This window comes from Chanos chanos, chromosome 15 (assembly GCF_902362185.1).
Source record: "Chanos chanos chromosome 15, fChaCha1.1, whole genome shotgun sequence".
In the NCBI taxonomy this organism is placed as follows: domain Eukaryota; kingdom Metazoa; phylum Chordata; class Actinopteri; order Gonorynchiformes; family Chanidae; genus Chanos; species Chanos chanos.
In genome coordinates this window covers 15,781,026-15,802,724 of record NC_044509.1, presented here as the reverse complement: position 1 = coordinate 15,802,724, position 21,699 = coordinate 15,781,026, and the positions used below count along the sequence as shown (strand labels likewise).

At 40.7% G+C, this 21,699-nt stretch overlaps 4 protein-coding genes across 4 annotated transcripts; 2 read left to right on the top strand and 2 right to left on the bottom strand.

Moving 5' to 3' along the window:
• Window positions 1-3,110: 3,110 nt before the first annotated feature.
• smg8 (SMG8 nonsense mediated mRNA decay factor) lies at window positions 3,111-6,849 on the bottom strand. Its single transcript, XM_030792818.1, has 4 exons — window positions 5,322-6,849; window positions 4,839-4,984; window positions 3,833-4,702; window positions 3,111-3,462 (listed from the first exon to the last, which is right to left on the bottom strand). The coding sequence occupies exons 1-4, from the start codon at window positions 6,847-6,849 to the stop codon at window positions 3,250-3,252; spliced, it is 2,757 nt and encodes a 918-aa protein (XP_030648678.1). The 3' UTR covers window positions 3,111-3,249.
• Window positions 6,850-8,830: 1,981 nt separating this feature from the next.
• prr11 (proline rich 11) lies at window positions 8,831-11,410 on the bottom strand. The gene is made up of 9 exons (XM_030792285.1): window positions 11,396-11,410; window positions 10,855-10,967; window positions 10,385-10,526; window positions 10,163-10,285; window positions 9,857-10,075; window positions 9,481-9,564; window positions 9,292-9,404; window positions 9,054-9,113; window positions 8,831-8,945 (listed from the first exon to the last, which is right to left on the bottom strand). The coding sequence occupies exons 1-9, from the start codon at window positions 11,408-11,410 to the stop codon at window positions 8,831-8,833; spliced, it is 984 nt and encodes a 327-aa protein (XP_030648145.1).
• A 456-nt stretch (window positions 11,411-11,866) lies between these two features.
• On the top strand, window positions 11,867-14,330 carry styxl1 (serine/threonine/tyrosine interacting-like 1). Its single transcript, XM_030793126.1, has 8 exons — window positions 11,867-11,969; window positions 12,051-12,112; window positions 12,274-12,373; window positions 12,517-12,650; window positions 12,736-12,881; window positions 13,023-13,120; window positions 13,392-13,504; window positions 14,199-14,330. The coding sequence occupies exons 1-8, from the start codon at window positions 11,867-11,869 to the stop codon at window positions 14,328-14,330; spliced, it is 888 nt and encodes a 295-aa protein (XP_030648986.1).
• Window positions 14,331-15,002: 672 nt separating this feature from the next.
• Window positions 15,003-20,498, top strand: tmem120aa (transmembrane protein 120Aa). Its single transcript, XM_030792789.1, has 12 exons — window positions 15,003-15,080; window positions 15,634-15,752; window positions 16,009-16,125; window positions 16,354-16,413; window positions 16,707-16,802; window positions 17,167-17,256; window positions 17,859-17,924; window positions 18,063-18,124; window positions 18,269-18,361; window positions 18,465-18,529; window positions 19,967-20,035; window positions 20,388-20,498. Exons 1-12 carry the CDS (start codon window positions 15,003-15,005, stop codon window positions 20,496-20,498), a joined length of 1,026 nt encoding a protein of 341 aa, XP_030648649.1.
• The last annotated feature ends 1,201 nt before the right edge of the window (window positions 20,499-21,699 follow it).

The following is a 21,699-nucleotide window of genomic DNA, read 5'->3' as shown; positions in this document are numbered from 1 at the left end:
CTGTGTGTGAAAAAGTGAAATGTCTTATGACAGCAAGTTCTAATTTGTTTTTAACTCATGCAGGTTTAAGTTTTGTCTACTGTCTATTTTCACAGTTGTGTTGTGTTAGATATTAACTATACTCTTCTCATACATAAATGATTTGAATCTACTGCAACAAACTTTAAGTTAAACACAAGGGTTAGGATATAAAAAAAATTGTAAAAAATCAAAGCTTTTGATTTAATCTTCAAGGCCTCAGCTTGGAGTTGGATCACATTATTTTGCACCCTGCTCTACTTTTTTCTGCCAGATTTACAGCTTCTCACATTGTCCCAAAACAAATCGACTTCCCTGAGCTTTGAAACAAAGATGTCAGAAAGAGCGACAGAGGAAGTGGTGGAGATTGAAAGATCCAGGTCAGAGACGCGTATAGAACAGTCTCTATACAACAGTCATATGTAGGCCACAGTCCCGGCCACCAGACGCCGCAGATGGCTGCTATGCCTGTCCACCCCTGGCATTTTCACTAGACTCGGCTAAACCGGCGAGGTCGCCTGGGCCACAGACCCAGACAACTGGCAAAGGGAGGTGTCCTGCAAAGGGCCTGATGCCAAGCTGAGTGTACGCCTACGCGGGTGAAGAGAAAACATCAATATATCAATGTGGAACCCTGTATTTCCTCTTACAGGGTGGAAAACACGGCACTAGGGCAAGTGGGTGAAGGAATTCTCTCTCTCTCTCTCTCTCTCAGCAGAAAGGAAACAGTTTTCTGCACACTCAAAAGAACATGAATGGTCAAGCAGCAAATGTCACATTCGATTCATGTGACCCGTTTAAACATACTGTGCTGAACATTATCAGATGGTAAATTGCTGTAAAGGAAACATTTATCATAGGGCTTTTTCAGACCTGTTCTCTGTCTGGTGAACAGGATATCACCATCCGCCTTGTGTTGAGGAGGTTCTATCTGTTATGTTTACAATTTGATGCCCCGGAGTCAAGTTATGACCTGGACAACGAAATACCAATAACTTACTGCTGATAGTTTGTTTACAGAATATTTATGACGGCTGAGCTGCGCTCATCTCTCTCAGTCAACAAGGCAAAGCTGAAGTGGACTTGTGAGTTCAGGGAGAATATTGTTTGATGTATTAGGCTCCGTCTCGGGGATGAAAGCTGTGATGACTTACAACAACATTAAGCCGTTACGCTGACATCCAGTTATCTACCAGTAAGATACGTGACGCTGGAGCAAAGAGGGTTCTGTGAAAAACCCAGTCAGTATATCACACAAGAGAAAAAAGATTAAATGAATTGTTAGAGAAAGCAAGTTCTTTATCCCTTCGAGGCCTATGAGGTCTCGAGATCAGGCCCCTTAGTTTTCTGTTTGACAACTCAACGTTTCAGCTAGAACGACTTGCTAATGAGCCGCCACGTATCATATTTACCACAGAAAAAATGTGTGAGACTTATTATGAAAGTTCTATGGTCCCACAAACGATGCTAATCGTGACCTGTAAATAGCAGTAGGAATGAAACATAAAACAACACATTTCTGACAACAAACTACAGCGTCCACTTTGACAACAGATGGCCTGTATTAAGACAACTCTCACGTGCGTTTTAAAACTTGCTCACTGTTGAGTGGCCTAATAGGATGATAATAATGATATTATAGATTGACTCAGAAGCATGCTGCTTAACTGATAAAGGACACTACGACCAGTATTACCAAATAAACTTCCTGTCTTTAGAAATAAACTACTTTTAAGGTCGTTTTCGAGATAATCTGTGCTTTTTAAACATTTCAGTTAGTTATTTGTAAATTACCCTTGTAAATATCGAAGCAGATTCAACCACATAAATGTAGGACATGCCATCCATTATGATTATTTTCATCCATTCCACACACGCATTACGCACACCATCCATAATGACATCCAGGTATCAGTAATCCGATGGAAATATAAATATAATATTACAAACTTACTGAACGTTCACGCTTGACTCACTATGTAAACAATGTAAAACTTTAATCCGACTGTCATCCGAATATGCAGTATTGCACGATGCAGTGCCGAATTACCTTATAAAGAAAAACACGCGCCCGTCGCACGGTCTCTCCGTGGGAAATAAAAGTTGATATTCAACAAACCCCAGTCATTTTTATTGAGATCCTGTCTCACTTTTCAACGTCTTCACACCAGGTCATACGGAGAGGTACATTGTAAATACATACAGTGCGGCTGCAGCTCAGCTTCACCACCCCCTTTTTAAGTGACAGCCACAACATCCAACCAATGAGATACGACGGCATAGCAACAATAAGCTCATTGGCCATCACGGAATGTAAAATCTAACCAATGTTAGCAGCAGAACCAAAACATTCTTTACATTATATAGTCGATGCACTTTAAATATTTAAATGTCATACATTACTCAGACCACAGATTTGACTCTTTCATACACTATATTAATAAAAAGAAATTAAATGATCGACACTTGTCCATACTTCATAGTAGTGAAAAGCTAAAGTTTCCAGTTCTTCAGCATACAGCGACACCCAGCGGCCTGTAATCGTCCCTCAAATATCAGAGTCAAAAAATTTTAGAATTGATGATCTGCACGGGACAAAAAAATATAAATATATATATATACTGCTGTTTCTTCACCTCTCAGTGGTCATAACGACATATCGCAACACTACAGAACTGTGGATGTCCCTAAACACGTGGTGTTTATTCAGAACCAATGGTTAAAACTGTCTTATAAAACTGTACAGAATGAAAAAGTGTGACGTACACTGAAACAATATTCCACCAAGAGTTCAACAACAAATTTACATCCATGTTTTGTTTTGTTTTTTTTTGTTTGTTTTTGACATCTCTCTCATTCCGTTTTTAGGTCTGCTTTTCATAGAAGCAGTGAATTTTACCAGAACACTGATACACTTAAAACAATTCAAAACAAAACCATCAAAAGCAAACACCTTTAAACAGACAATGTACTTAAATTCATTAAAGGCTTTTATTATTAATATTATTATTATTATTATCTTGTGAATTGAAGCAGCACTGATACATTAGGGGCACAGTGTCCATTAACACTATGTATTTTCTATTCAGACTCAGCCCTCCACAAAAGAAGGAATTGACTTGAAGGAACATTATAAACAACATTATAAACAAACAAACAAACAAGACCAAATCATCACGGTACTCTGGTTCATAATACCACTGTACAGTTTGAAAGTGTGAGTTTTAGGGGTTACTGTGGTGGAGGGCTGGCTGTGTTGGCACGTAAGATGCCCCTCAGTACCCTGAAGCTGGCGAGAGGCTGGTTCTCCTTTGGGGGGTAGCAAGGGCCCCGGTCAGTCACGTACGCGTACGGAAAACGAAGCACCCACAGTCCATCGGGGGGCAGCACTATCTCAGTCTGTTCAGGGTGGAATACTGGGCACGGTGGGGGTCCAGGCTGAGCCTGGTTATGCAGGAACAGAAGAGAATTGAACATACAAGAGACCCAAAGTCAGAAAGCGATTCAATTAATCAACAAAACTTACGTGTAAAGAACAAAAGAGTACAATACAGTATGGTACAGTACGGTACAGTACAGCGATAGAGCATTTCAGAGAAAAAAAAGTTAAGCAGAGTTTCAAAGCTTCCCTACTATAATTCTCTGTTAATGAACACATCAAACAATAGAGAGTCTTCATTGGTATTGGGCTAATGGTGTACAGGCAGAAAATTAAGCATATAACGGAAGACAAGGCTGTCTGACTGAAACTTTCAGCTGCCCTAAAAGCAAATAAAGTACTGGGTTCAAAAACATTCATACATAACCAGCTTACCTGTGGATTCAGAGTGATTTCAATGGGTGCGTCAGGAGCCACGATGAACAGTCTGGCGAGCTGAGCGTAGTGTGGTTTCACCCCTCTCCCCTGGGCAGGGGAAGGGATGTACAGAGGCATGTCCGAGTTCAGGACCCTGGTGGCTGGTTCCTTCGCGCCCCCAGGGCCGAGCACTTTCACAATTTTGTCAGGACCGGAGCTAAAGAAGCGGCGCCCCCTGCTGTCCTCGTACTCAAATCCGACGAAGGCGCGGGCGACGTCGTCACGTCTGCGCCCTCGCCCGACGCCTCCGGAGCTCCCGCGTTTTCCGGCCGCCGCTTTGTTCGGGGCGGGCCACGAGGAGGGCCCTCCGTCCAGGGATTCGACGGAGCCAATGTCGCCCTCCGACCGGCTGCGTATAACCACATCCCACGGCAGCAGGAAGGACGAGCCTGGGAGAAAACCCGGCTGCTCCAAACCCGTGTGACAGTTGTAAGCCTTCGCTGGACCCAGCTTGACAAGGGACCAGCTGGAGAACTTGGGAAGAAGTCCCTTGGGACAGCCAGAGTGCATCATCCCGGGGAGATACTCTACGGTGGAGGCCTGTCGGTCGACCAGACTGGGCCTCTTCTCCTGTCCCTCTGCCCCGTCTCCGTAGGGACCCAGGCTGTCTGTGGACTGGCCCAGACTAAGGGCGAGGCTCAGGCTGGTGCTGTCACCTGGAGTGTGTGTGACCGTCTCCTTCTCCTTCAGCCGCTCCACCTCTCCAGACCCAGATCCCTCGGGAGGTCTGGTCACCTGATCAGAGGCAGGGGCTGGGTCCGGCGTGCTGGCTTGGAAAACAGGGAAGTTTATCCTCTCCAGTTTTCCACAGCACTTCTCTTCCAGCATCTGGATAAAAAGATCAGAGAGAGAGAGAGGGAGATTGGGACAGGTTCAGAGGAAGAAAACAGAATCAGATTCTTTGTTTCTTAGACCTGAAGCAGGACTGTCAAAGTCTGTGGGATTCACAGCGCAGATTACTGACTTGATAGAAGTCGTAGTTGGCTGCCTGAATGTCAAACGGGTCTTCGCGAGTTGCTTGTTTCCTGCCACAGTTGCATGCGTTGGTTGAACGACCCCTGCTGTTGTGGTAAAGGATGGGTGGGTTGTGCTCTGGTTCTGGTTTCTCTCCTGAAGTCAAGAGGAAAAAGCAAAACAAAACACAGAAACACTGAGTCCAGATAAACACGCACATGCATTACAAAACTCTGCCAAGCACTTTGATGTTTGCCACTTGATTTTGAAATGAATATGTAACATCATCTTCAGCTGCAAAAAGAAGCACTCTTTTAGGAAAGACTACTCTAAACACTAGTATACAATTACAGTGACTATTTTCTGGAATATTCTAGAGACCATTTTACATACTGTCTTGTGCTGAAGGGTATCAATCATGTTTTACCACAGAGAATGTCAACAACAAAACATGATTGTCTGGAGAAAGTGCATACTTCAAAGGTGTGTCTACCTGATTTGGGCAAGAGATGAAATTTGTGTACGCAGTGCTGATCAGTGAGACTACGCTCCTCACACAGTTGGTGTCCGTTGCTCCAGAATTTGTAGCAGTCCTCGTGAAGCTGTAAGGCATATCGCTGAAAGGCAACGCCTCGAGCATGCTGACTGTAAACTCTCAACGCTTGAGCCAGTTGGTTTTTATGCACCGTAGTGGTGTAATTGTGCGGAAGGTTTGACTGATACGCACTGTGAGCAAGCGGCAAAGCTTTCTGACACCTGTTTTCTGAGAACTTTGCATCTGCGTCCAGAAAACCTTCCAATACTTTCAACTGACCCTGCACTTTCATTGCGAGCTCAGCCGACTCCTCCTCAGTGTTGGATATCATGACTTGATACAGCCTGTACGCAACATCAGCCCACTTAGAATAAGTTGGAAGCTCAAAATGTGAGGGTTGAGGATTGCGACCAACGCTATCGTCAAAACCTTTCTTTGTCAAGACTAGATCCACATGCTGCCAGAGGAATTCCTTCAGAGTACAATCCACTAACTGTCCGCCGGAGGAGGACAGACCGCTGCTCTCCACCGTGAAAGAGGGTTGTCTGTTGGAGTGGCGCATCTGTTGGTAGCGTCTTTGACCCGGTGCGGGGGTGCCTGCGTCGTTTTCTCGCAGAGCACAATTCGCTCGCAGTTGACCAAGCAAAGAGCAAACTGGGTCCTCATCGGGCCCCGGAATAACGTAAACAAAAGCTTGATTAGCGGGTACGGTAAATAAGCAATTGCTGCTTTGGTTGGTGAGAACTCTACTTTTACGGAATATTCTGTAAATTTGATCCTCCAAAGCATGCTGTAAACGTCTCCTAGGTGAGTGTTTTTTCGGTTTGTCTCCGGCACCATCAGCACCATTCCCGCTCATTCCTGATCCACTGACTTTCAGGGCTCCGTTCATCTGGAAGACGAATAGCAACCGAGGAGGACACGGGCGGCAGTTCAATTTCCATTCCTTAGACACTGGGCAGTCCTTTATAGAGACCCGCAACAATGGTAGCACTTTTTGACGGAGTGCATCTAATGCACGAAACAACCTATCGTATGTCACATCAAAAGAACAGGTGGGGTGCACTAACAGTAAAACATGGCATAATGAAAAAAGATAAAGCAACTGAAGACAGTGCTGTTTCTCTGCACCTTTCCAAAATTCGTGCGCTTCCGAATGTCCCAAACTCGATGTCAGTGACTCACAAGCCCGCAAAAGTTGTCGGTTATCAAAAACAGAGGTCAGAACCAAATACAATACACGGTTCTCTTGATTGTAATAAGCCAAAATCGAACTTTCTCCGCCCAAGCTGTCTGACTCATCGGTCCCAAAGAGAGAGAAAATACGCTTGTCCGCCAGAATATTTATGAGAGTCTCCTTCGCCGAACCAGGCTGCATAGCAGTTTTTCCAAAAATGCCCAATACGCAAACGCCATCGTCTTTGTAGAGAGAATCCTCAACGATCTCTGACTGTAGTAACAATCCTATGTTCATGGGCACCGCCATCATGACAAGTATCCAAAAACGAAAGGGAAGAGGCGGGGTTTTTGTGTTTTGGGCGAATATCCGTGCGCAGGGCAAAAACGTCCGTGTAGAAACAATGAACACACGACTACCTTCTAATTTATAGTACAGTATGCTGATGGTGTGTTTAAATTCTGTATGGAACTGATTACTTCATGTGCTCCATATATCGAGGACATAAGTAATAAATGCGGAAAAAAACATGGTAACTGATCACCCTTGGCTTGTTTTTCATTCACGCTATATTATACCATGTAATAAGTTCCTTAAATGTGTCAAAATGCACAGAAAATATTCAAATGCTTATCCTCAAAAACACTTCCTTTTAATAAACCGTTCACGTACTAGTCTTAGAGAGGATCATTTAACGTTTGACAGTTGTATGTAGACACAATCTATTCCTTTTTGCTATTTAGTGACCTAAAACAATGAATGTTTTATTTCAGTAGAACATGGCATATGACAGTGCCCTTTACACCCTCGGCCTCTGTCCCTCAGTCGAAGGACAACATGATTTATAAACACATTTTTTTTTTTTTTTTACCATTAATGTTTTTAAAAGGAAGCAAAGTTATAATAAATAACAACAAACATTAGCAGTTTATGTACAGTATGTCAAATATTTATTGATTCATCCTCAAAACTCATGTTACAACATTGGTGTTTTACAGTCATTAAATAGAAGTGGTTTTGGGAAAACGTGGAAAAGCATATTCATAATGTAAACATCTGCAAAAATGTACATGTATACATCTTTGGTCCCTTTGCATGCAATGATCATGCACCTCATGCTTATAAAAAAAGAGTATATACATGCAGGCATTCTTAGACACATAAGGCAGTGGGTAACAGCTAGAGTTTAAATGTGCAAATTTCAAAACATAGCCTCAAGTAGTACACAGATTCATACAAGTTTAGCTCATGGAGACTGCACTCAAACATTGACCTGGTATTTTCACATGCAGTTTGATTGCTCCTCCAGCGTAAACACTATTTTTCACAAGGTCAAACATGCACATTAATACTTCAGTATTGTTTCAGTTATGCATGCATATTTGGAAACACAAGGGTTTCTAAGAAAAGCAAATAGTTGAAAGATCACAACTGTGTGCAAAGAACGTGAGTCAGCTGAACCAGTGTGTGGCCCTTTCTGGTGTATGTTGTAACTGTTTTGTATTGCATCACATTACATACTTGCATATGTAGAGGCAAGATGTATGGCAAAAAAACAACAATCAAGCATAAAAGTCCAAAATGGAATTTTTAGAATAAGACGTCTTATCATTAAAATGCATCGCATTAAAAAAAGGCTTTATGATAGGTATTTGCTGCAGGCTGCCATAATATGTAGCATCAGATGTCAGAAGGTCATACCTTCCATTTTCCAATGGAACCTTTCACATAGTGGCAAAACCATTTTGTTTTTCATTTTATAAATCAAGATAAGATTGAAAAAATGCCTCACTGAAGCTCTTCCAAGTGACTGCTTAAAATCTTCAGTGGAGAGTGTCGTTTTACCAGGGCATCCTACAGAGATATAAATCCACTGATGAAATTCAGTAGCAATGCAGATAACAACATTCACTGACAGACTGATGCTTTTGAGGAAATAAGGGCACATTCCTTAAGACAGGATTTCTGATATCCAGATAACTGAGACAAATATTCAGAACTATCCAACAGGAGAACAGCTATGAGATATTCCTATTGGACGGTTTTGACTTCGGCTCAAGTCGCCTCTCTAACCAAGAAACCCCACTTTCATGGAACACCTTCTGTTTCAACATTCTCTGGCACACTGAGTATGCAGTCCTGCTTATTTGGCATTTTTTAAGAAACCCACAGGAAGAGAGGCCTGAATGCATGAAACTGTCCAGTAAGTTGAACTTGGGGAACTATAGTATAGTATTGCACAGTAAGCTATGCTTTCAAAGTGAATAAATACGTGGGTCTTCTAGGTGGGTCAGGCAGTGCTACTTACTTGTAATTTGCCATTTGCACTTTGAGTCTTGATTGGAGTGAGCGTTGTGCTTGCATCAATATTCTCCTTATCAAACAGGGGTGTACCACCAGGGCTCCTGAGTGAGAAGAGACAGGACATCACTATGACAGCCATAAGAAAAGGGTTTTTTAACGCTGGCGTGTTTAATTAAAGGAAAACGCATATTGACCACAGATGTACGTACCGATGAGTATGTACCCTCTTTAGCTGTACTCGAAGGTTCATGAGGCTTTTGGTTGGTGTCCTTCAAAGAGACATTAAACAGGTGAAATAAAAAAAAAAAAATAAGGCTTGGGTTGAGGCGTTGAAGTCTGTCTTCCATTCATGAAACACCATACGTATATGATAAAACTTTTACAAGACCGACATTGTTATCGAAGAACACAAAGATTCAAGAGCAGAGAAAATATTCGGAGATGCACCTGGCAGAGGCCAGCCTGAGTTTGGACGAGAGGTTCCCCTGAGAGCGTCGGAGACGGACTTTCTGCAAGTCTGCGACCGTGACCAAAGGCACACGTTGTCCATCTGGGGACACCTGAAGGAAAAGGTGCATTCATGACAAAGCACTGACTCACTCAAAACGTACACCCACGTTTAAACTTTATATTTACCTGGACTTTCTGGCTGACATTCACTTTTCTTAGGCGAACAGCCTGGAGATCTCGAAGTGTCACTGCTACAGGCCTGTCGAGTTTCTGCCGTGAGAGAGAGAGAGACAATAAAGAAAACAGAAAACAATGCAACATAAGCAACATTTCTGAGGAAGTTTCAAGCAGATATGTTTAAAACATATACAACAAATGATCAGAAAGAACTTTGCTGCATTTATTTTACAATGCGTTTAAGGCTATTGAATATTATTGTCTCAAGCCAAATCATCTTGAGGTAAAAAATAAACACACAAACAGAGATATGCATAAGACTACCTGTAAATATGCCAGGATGTAAGTATCTCATTGTGTTTTTCAAAAGACTGGGGACCATTACCTGTAACATACTGGATCCCGCTTTATTTTTGGTGTTTGTCGGCTTTTTCTGTGGAAGAGTTGTGATGACGGGTGCAGGTGGTGGCAGAGGAGGTGGAGGAGGAGGCGGGGGAGGAGGAGGTGGTGGGGCCAGTGATGGGGCAGCAGTATGAGGTGCTGACGAGTGTGAAGCAACTACTGCGCTACAACCACATCCTGACATCTTGGCCTCTGAAACGGACTGAAAAGGAGGCGTAGAAGTTTCATTGGTTACGATCAAAGTTTCAAAGAAATCTAAAATGTTCATCTGAATGGCAGTCTTACTAACTTGCACAGTCGAACGCAGGGAATGTATCTCCTTTTGCAGCTCTTCTACTTTCTGGTGAAGAGTTTCCATCTTTTGCGCGTAAGCTCGCCAGTAGAGTATTGAATCAAAAAATCCAGCACATGTCTGTAAAAGGATGGTAAAGAAAATACTTAAATGTCTATATGAAGTGGCTTGCCAGCTTTAGTTCACTGTTCATGACATGAAGTTGAGCTGTTTACTTGCCTGGCTCAGTCTGCTCCAGCCATGCTGAAACACACTGCCAACGGTCAGCAGCAGAGATCGGTATCCCCCTGGGGAGGAAATCGGCACTATCTTTCCGTCACTGGAGTTCTCTGTTCGGTTCTCACCGGTTTGTTCATTTGAGCTGGGGACAGATTTAGCAGTTCATTGGAGACTACGTGGAGATGACGAAGCAGAAATACAAAATGATACATTAACAGAAATAATATGTAGATCACATTGATACGATTTAAGATGATAAAGTGTTTGCAAGATCTGCGGTGTGAGAACAAACGAATACGTTTCTCCCGTAGTTTTCCTTAGATTGAGAGCTTGTTACGGCAAAACATACCACTCATCCAGTGACCAAGTACATATTTTATTTTTGACTTTCATTTGACTCGCCTCACTCCTTCAGACATATTCATGGTTTGTTCTTACTCAGTCAAGATAAGGAGAATAAGCTGACTCACAATGCGGTTACTTTTGCGGAAGACGTTTGAGTCTCCAGCAGTTTTTTGCTCTTGAGAGCCCAGCGTCGACTACTCGCATTTTTCTTCCGTCCGCGAAAGGCCCTCGTCGGTCCCTAAAGGAACAGACAAAAGTAGCCTGTCTTCAGTGTTTATAACCGGTAAATGAGCACACATTAACAAACTCAGGAGGAAATCAACGTACTGTTATAGTAAACCAGATGTTTATGAAACACTTTCTGCAAACTAACCAGCGCGTCTTGTTCACACAGTCCCAATACAACTTTAAATTTTAAATAACATTTACCAGTAACAACTGTTGTTTTCACTTCAAGATAATACTGCAAGTTATCTGGTTAATTTGTACTTCAGCGTTAGCCAGCTGACTCGCAAATGGACATCCCAGCACACTTCCTAAATGCTAGAAATTTAGACAGTTTACTGTCGTTAAAACAGACGTGCACCGCAACACACTGCAGTTATGCACTGTAATGTTATACAATAAACAAGAATCAATAATTCTAGCAAGAAAAATGCCACATACCTTTACCCCAGCCATAGACGCTGGCTAGCCAACTTAGATTTCAAAAACAGTATCAAAATTGTTATCAGCAAACCAGACAGCTCGTTACAAACAGCTGGACTGACTTTACATTTTCATTGGTTACGAAAAGCGGAAAGGGCTCGGCGAATAGCTTTCCACTAGGCTTCAGAGTATTTACCAATCAGAGACATGCTTATAGGTTACTATGGTGCCGTAACAACGCCAGACCGAACACGCACTGCTGTGTAAAGGATACGTTCTATACCAAACTCCTCAAACTGGTGTGTTCGGGTTATTGGTCTTTACGATTACTCTAGTTACTTGTCCACATCTGAGCCAAGATATCACCGATACGCTACATCCACTTATTACACCAAATTTAGCTTAATATAGCCAGCTTGGGTAACCTACTTTATCACATGTCAGTAATGTTTAACTGCAGTTACGTTTCATTACTTTTGTGCAAAAACGATGACTGAAACGGTTCTTTGTGAACCATCTGAACTTTACAACATCCTGAATCAATATATGCGCTTCTCACGGCTGACAGAAACCAACTACCTTTGCCTCATTGGTAAGAACCATGCGGCTAATACATGTTACGATGTTTCTTTACATTTACCACAATAAGTATAACCTTCTGCGATTCCTTCAGATATACGTGAAGAACACGAGTACAACGACGGTCACATCATTACTGCTCGGAATGTTAAATGGGTAGGCCATTCTCTAACTAATCAAAGAATATCCAACAGATGCGTTGTCATACAATATTTGCTCTTATAAGAGTTAGTTAGCAAACTATTTAAGTGACGTAAGTCAGTTGTCTCCGCTTAAGAGGCAATGGTAGAAATTATGTGATTTTTTTATGTTCAAAGAGTTCTCAAGGGAAACATGTCATGCCGTTTGGTGTGGAAATTGAAAGTATGAGGTATATCGTCGTATATGACAGCGTTACCTGTTCCTTGCAAAAGACTGGTGAGTAACAATTTTCTGTCGAACCTTTATATCAGCTAATTGTTATAAACACCCTCACGAATGTTATTACACTGTATATTACCTTAACACTTTCCAAAATGCTTGATGCTTTCTCTCTTTCTGTGGTCCGCGCACGCATCTAGGACCAGTCACAGAATGTGCGGACAGCTTGGCAAAAGCAAGCCGCTATCCTGTTAAGATTCTTGCGGGGGGTTATGAGAAGTTCGCCGCATTGTATCCTTTCTTGAGGACAATGAAAAGTGTCTACACCATTAGGGTAGAGTAAAGTTTTTGGAACACAGTTTTCCAAATATGTTGAGGAGTTGCACTTAGTTGAGTGCTGTATGTGTATTTTTTTTTAGGAATTAGAGAGTCTGAAGCCTTATCCAGTGGAAATCTTACCAAAACAGCTGTACATGGGTGATTATAAGCAGGCCACCAATCCCAACATGCTCAGAGACCTTAAACTAAGTGCCTTGGTCAATGTTTCAGAGGAAAGTGTTCTGACGTGAGTTCGCTTTCATGTATACCTAAAACTGCCATAAGGACTTACATTTTGGATCTGTCAACCCAGTCCATACTCCTAACACCTTTTCTAAAAAAAAAAAAAAAGGAAAAACATTAATTAAAAAAAAAACTGTCATACCAGGTTTGAAAAAGGAAACTGCGCAGTGCTTGACATACGAGTTGCAGATTCTGTAAAGGCTGATTTGTACACCTGTTTTGAGCAGGTATGCAGCTTCACTGGTAAGTCTGGAAAATTCTCTCAGCTGTCTCAGCCCAGCAAGGGTTTTTTTTTAATATATATAGAGCTTTAAACAAATAAATTGAACGTGCAAAATATAAAAAAGTCTGAATTCACAGAAACATGTATTTTGAATCTAATTCTACATCAGAATGTATTTGAAGTTTGCTTCTATTATGCAAGATGATGAGGGTTTTTTTTTTTGTATGAACTTTGAACTTTGTATGTTTTATTTTTATTTTACTGACTGTTAGTTTTTGTTTGATGACTTAGACTCTCATCTCAGAAGTGGACGTGCTGTCCTGATATTCTCACGTCATGGAATAAGTCGCTGCAGCACACTGACAATGGCATTTCTCATACATCACCTGAAATACTCACTCAAGGTATGCCCCACCAAATATACTATTTTTAATTCTGACATCTTATTAATTTAATCTATACAGTATCACAGAGGCTTAGATTAGTCACTGATAGTTAAGAGATAAGATAAGATAAGATAAGATAGGATAAGGTAACATTTTATTAATCCCCAGGTGAGGAAATTTGGGAAGTATCAATGATTAGTATCACAGCAGACAGAAATTAAATGAAGACTTGAGCCAGGTGGCAGAAAACACATGCGTTCCAGACCAAACTGCTGACGATACACCAAGGAGTGGGACTTATATAACAGTTGATATCAGCTTTAGGCTTCATTAAGTAAACAGTGTATGCTAACATTACTTCAGTGCACCTTGCATGTCACTTGTGTAAACAAGTACATTTACTGTTACGCCTTGAATGTAACGTCCAAGGTGTTGACACATACGTGGCTATTTCTGTTTAACGAGCCGTTCAGACACTTGCTGAGAAACTTTCTCAAAGACTGAATAACTCTACTGTCCTCCTGAACTGTTTTTTTTCCCCCCAGAGAATTTTTTTTTTTTTTGACATCCTTGCAAGAATAAATCATTGTTTATGGAAAGCTTGGCTTGGTACGTGTATTGTACTGTTTATCACAACCAAGAACTCTCTTTGAACAGTTCTTTTTTTTTTTTTAAATAATAATATGGTTTATCACTTCTCTGAGTATTGCAGGCAGCCTGGGAGCATGTGCAGGATTGCAAAACAAACATGAGGCCAAACCGTGGATTTGTCCAGCAGCTGTCTGACTGGGAAACACACGTGCTGGGGAGTAGAATCACAGATACTGCAGAGCCCAGCTACTGAGAAGAAGCTGCTGACTTGATAGTCCATATCCCTTATTTACACACACACACACACACACACACACACACACACACACACAAAATTAATTAAATTAATTTGAAAAAATCCATTTAAACTGTCCATTTACAACAGTTTGAAACCATGCCTTCACTGTTTTAATGGTTAATAATATTTGATTCTTTCGTATGTACAGATTAGTAGTAACAAGTTACAGTGGTAATAGTTAATTGAATGTGGAATTCTTTAGATACTGCATGATGATGAATTGGTGAGCGAAAGAAAAATTGTCGAAGAACCTCAAACTATTACTCCTCTGTGAAATTACGTGTTAATAAATAAACGTCAACTTTGAACACAGATTATTGTGCTTGACTATGTTGTAAACTGGCTATTTGGAGGTGAAGTAGCTAAGTTATGGACTGGCTCTAAAAATACCCAGGGCAATCCTCTGAGTTAGGAACTTTCATTGGTCGACACACGTGCAAGGGCCTTGCGAAAATGTACCGAGGCCGTCGCTCATTGGTTGTATGAGTTAGAAGAGGCGTTTAGATGACGGAGGCTGATCTGGCTACTCGCTCTCAAAGACAACGGGAGGAAACCACCGGTGGCTCAGACACCGTTATATTGCCCATTTAAACTGATAAACACTATTTGCGGAGTGTATTTTACGAAATGTTATTCAGTCCGACCAGTTTAGAAGAATGTTTACAAGAGTGGGGAGATCTGGAAAAGGACTATCAACAGATCCAGGTAAGAAGTCTCAAGTAAGGCATTTGTTAAGTAGACTACACTAGGCTAAGGCTAGCCTGTTAGCTGACTAGGTTGGGCTTTTGACAGCAGATAGACACACTGATGCCTTGGAGGAAGTTTTGCTCTCTTACTTATTATGACACAGACATTAAAATTTAGAGTAACTCTGGACAATGCCATATATGGTCGAGACATGAAATTTAGAGAAATGGTGGAAAGTGTCATTACTCAGCAAGTTTATTCAGCGAACGCGTCGATAAATTAGCTAATTAGTTGGGCTTCAGCATTGTTGTCTTTATGGTGTGGAATTAGATACACTGACCGCGGTCATGTCTTACATCATTCGAAATTAAAATTGAGAACTGGAGGTATCTAATTCAGCAATTTGCTCCTTCCTACTAACTGTTCGCCATTGTTTTGTTTCAGCGTAACAAGTGGTAAATGGAATTTCGATTCATGATCACGGTTATGATCAACTGATGCTTATTTACGCGTGTTTGAGACGCATGTATCAGAGCACGTCCTTCTTTACCTCCTAACCTGTTTCTTCCAGGAGACTCACCGCCTGTATCGCCAGAAGCTCGAGGAGGTGTCGAAGCTTCAGGAAAGTTGCTCCACTTCTATTGCAAGGCAGAGGAAAAAGTTGAAGGACCTGGCCGTTTCACTGGAGGAGTGGGTATTATTACATCTGTTAATCTCTCGTTCGCCAATTGTGAGGAGTTGCTCTTTGCCCACTGTAAACAATGGCAGCGGTTGGGCGCGAGATTGTTCATATTTGCATTCTGCATCTTTATAGCCTCTTTATGGCATGTTCTCCTGTGAACATGAAATAACGCGGTTAGTGATGAATTACCTATAAACGATACATTTGTGTCGTTAGATTATGCGCAATGCAATGCACTGCACTGACCATTCTGCTTTTGTTTAGATGCAGAAACACGGAGAAATCAGAGGATACAAATGTCATAGATGTCATCCAGGAATCTATAAAAGAACGACCAAACGTATTTTTTGATATGGAGGCCTTCCTTCCAAAGAAGAATGGGTAAGAAAGATCAGTCGTTGGAAGATTTGCATAACAGTCACACCTTTTAATCGATGTTATCTACTGTGTTTATGCAAAGTGTATTTAAGATCACTTTGACAGTGGATTTGTCAATTGCGTTGACTCATCAATCAAGATAAAACACACTTTTTTTTTTCTTTTCATGTAACGTACTTTAAACAGTCGCCAGGTCTTCATAACCTCCATCTCTTCCTGGATTTGATTTAGGTTGTACCTCAGCCTCGTGTTGGGAAATGTGAATGTAACACTACTCAACAAACAAGCCAAGTAAGTGTCTGGCTAAAAATTTTGTTTTCGAAATATTGTATGTATAATGACCCACAGTGACAGATTTAATTTACTGTAGAATAACTGTCGAAACAATTTTTCCCAAAAAGCCAAATGATATTTGCACTCACCATTTGATAAATGCATTTTGTACTTTTTAAAGCTCTGTATCAACACACTCCAACTGATCATGACTCACACTATGATTTTCGATAATTGAAACTAAAACCTGTCCTGCATTGTCCTGACTAGTTTCACAGAATATGTCCTATGTTTGTTTCACCACTTTCCAGATTTGCCTATAAAGATGAATACGAGAAATTTAAACTTTGCCTGACCGTCTTGTTGCTACTCTTCTCGTTCACCTGTCGGTTTGTGGTGAACTACAGGTAAGGGGTGCCTCTGCTGTGCTAACCCTCTTCTGCGTGTGAGCTGTAATGATAAAAATACAGAGTGATTAGAAAAGGATATTATGCCCTTTGAAGTCTGAAGACAGCAGGTCTTGTCGCTTGCTGTGGTGAGAGAAATGAGAGACAGTCCAAACAGTTCTGCTTTTCATATTTTTGTGCACATGTAAACAAAAACAGATGCAAATATAAATGTAAACAAAAAGTGTGAACTTTCTCCGTGTTTTTTTGTTTGTTTGTTTGTTTGTTTGTTTATTTGGTTTTTTTGGGGGGGGTTCTGGAACAATTTTGTAATAATGAAGGGATGTTTAAGTGTACTAAAAGCTTTCCTGTTTTGTGTTGGCAGAGTTGTAGATGCGCTGTTTAATTTCCTGTTGGTGTGGTATTACTGTACACTGACAATCAGAGAGAGTATCCTCATTAACAACGGCTCCAGGTCAGTCACACCCCGTCTCACATTTAAGACACTCGTTTTACTGTCTGTACCTTTTCATTGTTCTTCCATCACCAGGACACAAAAAAGGAAGTACTGTATTTAAAGAAAGAAACCGAAAGTTTCACGTGAACCAAAACCCAAAACTGTTTTATGTAATAACATAGTGTTATAAAGGTTTCATTAACTGATCAGGTTCTTTACATTTTATTTGTTAAAAGTCTTGTGAAGCCATGTTATGCATTTACTTATTTATTTAAATTTGTGTTGTCTGACTTACTTATTTTGGGTTTTTTTTAATTTCGTCATTACATTAAGAAAACAGAATGTAAAGTTTTCTTTGTTTGTATTTAAGTGTGTTGCTTTCTGCCTCCCTGAGCATTCAAAGACGCTTCACGATAATAATGTCATGAATGGAAAAAAAAAAAAAAAAGAAATATATTTAATCATCTCTCTGTCTCTACAGTCTCATTTTAGGTTGATTTTTGTAAAGATGAGCTCAGGGTTCATGTGTCCAGTCCCTTTTATCAACATGTGTCAAAGGTGTGTGTGAAGGTGTCAAAGGTGTGTGTGAGAGGTCATCTGAAGTGTCTGCTTGTTTTTAGGATCAAGGGCTGGTGGGTGTTTCAACATTATGTGTCAACCTTCCTCTCTGGAGTAATGCTAACATGGTGAGAGTTTCCTCTACACACAGAGCAGCTTGGTTATATGGTCGTTCCATGCCAAAAACAACGCGTAGAACTGTATGGACCTGTTTACCCACTGGTGAATGAATCGGTTCACATCACAAGCTTGTCTGTGTCCCACAGGCCTGAAGGTGAACTCTATCAGATGTTCAGAAACCAATTCCTGTCTTACTCCTTATATCAAAGTAAGTGTCGCAGTATCACATAAAGAAAGCACTTTATGGATACCGGATAAGCTGTGATATCTATAGCATCTTAAAGAAAAAAAAGAGGTCCATCCGCGTCAGTATTGATCTCTTTTTTTTCTCTCTTTCTCCTCTGCCAAGCAGATTTTGTTCAGTTCCTGCAGTACTACTATCAGAGCGGGTGCTTGTACAGACTGCGCGCTCTGGGAGAGAGACACAACATGGACCTGACAGTTGGTTAGTCACATGACTTCTCTCAAGCAGGTATTCAGATTCAGTGTGTTTATAAGAAAGAAACAACGAGAGCTGTTTTTGTTTTTTGTTTTTTAAATTTCCTCAGAGGGTTTTCAGTCGTGGATGTGGAGAGGGCTGACGTTTCTCCTCCCTTTCCTGTTCTTCGGTCATGTGAGTATCACAACGCTTTAGTTTCTTGTGGAGAACATTCCAGTGAAGAAGTGCCTGCATTGTGATGCAAGACAGAGGCTGCATTTGCTCCATTGTGTTACAGACACATTTATTAGAGAAGACCTTTCCCCTATTGTATGTCAAAACAGACACTTAATTTTATTAAGGTTTCATGTTATTTATTTATTTGAAAGATAAAGGTCAAAATTGCTCCTTGCAGTCTGGAATTGGCATGTGTTTGATAGAGGACATAAGTGAAAACACATTTTGGAGAGATGGTGGGAAATAGCATAATGCTAATCTTGAATACAGTAAATTCTTGAATAAAACTGGGTCCCAAATTATAGCTGGGGGTGCCGCCTGTCTGGGCAAATAAAGGCTGGTCCCAAATACAGGCCGGGTAAAAAAATGACAGACAGGCTCAGGGGGTAAATTCATCATATTTCCACAGCATTATTTACATCAGCACAACAGCATATGGTAATTATGCTCACCACTCTGTTACTATTAGTTTCACTTTTTCACAGAAATACCATACCGATAGTGTTCCAAGTCACATAGATTGTGGTTGCTGCAGGACTATGTGTTAATGGCCCATTATTAGTATTCAGGGACATTACTGCCAGAACTCTCTCCTTCATATTTCCTATGCGTTATTTCATTATCTCTATGAGTGATATCATATAACAGCACGTATTCACGGTACTTGGAAAAAGTCACGGAAGGGAACAAATGTCTGATTTTAAATGGTGTAGGTACAGTAGGGACATGTCGGTCAGTGAGCTGCAAACAGAGGAACAAATTTTACCTTTAAACCTGTCATTACTTCAACCTGTTCCCATTTACCCTGATTAACCATAACCTTAATCTTGATTAACAATTAAACAAATAATTCACAGAGTAATCAACACTGTATCGATGTAAATATAGTAAATGATTACCAGTTTCATTCTGTGATAGAATTACTGTTCTTTGCAAACTGTTGCATCATTTGCTATATCCACAGATGGTTTTAATCTGTCGGTAATTGTGCTCTTCATTCTCCCTCCAAATTCAGGTAATATTGGTACATTAAAATGATCTGCGAAAATTCTGCAGTTTGAATGCTCATGAACCCTCCGTTTTTGTGCGGTCTGAGTGCTAAACTTTATTGTGCATTGCACACAATGTGTTGCCATATACAGATATGTATATTGCATCAGCTTAATTAATCAGTCTCACGTTGTAGCTGTTACAATTGCACAGAAACCTAAAACAGTCTGCGCCCGTTTCGTTTGCATTATGATCTTGACAATCATATTAACGCATTAAATAATGGCCTGTCTCTAATAATAGCCTGTCTCAAATAAAGGCCTGGTTCTTTCTTCAGTTGAGGTAAATAAAGGCCCCGGGCCACTATCTGAGAATTTACGGTAGTGATGTTTTGTGTGTTTACAGTTTTGGCAGCTCTATAATGGACTGACACTCTTTGGAATGGCACAGTTACCAGAGTGGAAAGAGTGGCAGGTAAGTGTCTAAAGATACACACTCTTTAGTCACCTTTTAACTCTCTGTTGACATGATTAAACCCAGTTTATCTGAACAGTTTACAAAACGTCCTTGTATAAATAAATAATAAATAAATAAATAAAATGAGGTCAATACAAAATGAAAAAGCAATTACCGTCCCAGCTTTTTCCTCTGAATTTTCAGAATGATCTATTTATCCTTTTTTTTCTTATTGAAGTGTTTTGAGTTGCCTCAGCTGAGCGGCCATTGTAAAGAATATGTGGAATGGCTCTGTTCATTTTCTCTGTGGTGGAGTTGGCTGCTTCTGTGTTGACGTTTGATCAGTTTGTTTTATGTCTTGTCGACCCAGGTGCTCATGTGTGGATCAACCTTTTTAGTTTTGTTCATGGGCAACCTCTACACCACTCTGGGTGTTGTTTATCACAAGTATAAGGACCAGGACAAAGCCAAGGAATTATAAATGACAGACTGAAAGGCAAGGACTCTGCTCAACGTTGAATCGAAGGAGTCGGTCCAAAACATTTTTTAATCAGCGCTTCTTCAATGTAAATTTATATTTTGTATTATAGTGAAAGAGCAGCTTACAACTGATTGTGTGTGTGTGTGTGTTTGTGTGTGTGTGTGTGTGTATTTTGTATTTGTTTTGTTTCTTGTGGGAATCCATGTTTTGGAACACTCTGGAGTCTAAAGTGTGCTAAAACTACTGGAGTAGATTTTGAATGTTCGCTACTGCAGCCCAGTCAAAAGGGATCATATGTACTTGCCATGAAAAAAAAAAAACATATTTAATGTATTGTCCTTATTGTGGTGTTCTAAGAAATAGAACAGCATACATTGTGCACTCCAAATATGTCAAAATAAAAGCAATCATGACCTCAGGATTCGAGTGTAACTTTGGCTGTTATTTCTGCTCTGAAGTCTTAAAGAACTTAAATGGTACACACTAACAAGCACGTTGTTGTTTCTGGCTGGAGGTTGATTCTCCTTGCAAAGAGAAAAAAAAACATATTGAAAGCTAAAGAGTTTCTCATTGTTCTGGTCGCACATCACACGTTGTGGAATAAAATAAGACAGTGTTGCACTGAACGTAGGAACACAGAATGGACCTGTTAGCGGAGCTGAGGAGGGAGCGGTAAAATTATGTGGCAACGCCACGCTTACGTGTGACGCAATACTTACGCAAACGCGTTTGCTTAGGGTATTTCAACTCGCCTGAGGTATGTCCTGCTGTGTGTGTGCACTGTAGTTTTTGATCTCAGGAATTTATTGTTGACTGATAAAACCTAGCGGTAATATGTATAGCCTGCCGTTTGGGGGTTTTGCTGTTTTCTCCCGCTGCTGAACACTCAGTTCCACAGAACAACCAGTTTTGAATAATGCGGCTAGGTTACCACTAGCTCCAGCATGTTGGTTACACAAGTGTCTCTGCCTCATCACAGAGGTCTCTTTTGGAAAGTACTTTCCTCTTTGCTTTTACATCGATATAAATGACTGATGTCCTTGTCAGACAACCATGTAGCTTGAGCGCATCTGCCATCGAGGTTCTTAAATAGGCATTTTATTTGGATATGGATGTGATTTGAAAATGAATTTTGTCGTTGTACATACAGCTGTGCATCAAACCAGCTTAGATACAGAGGGCATTTAGAGCGTTGCTGACA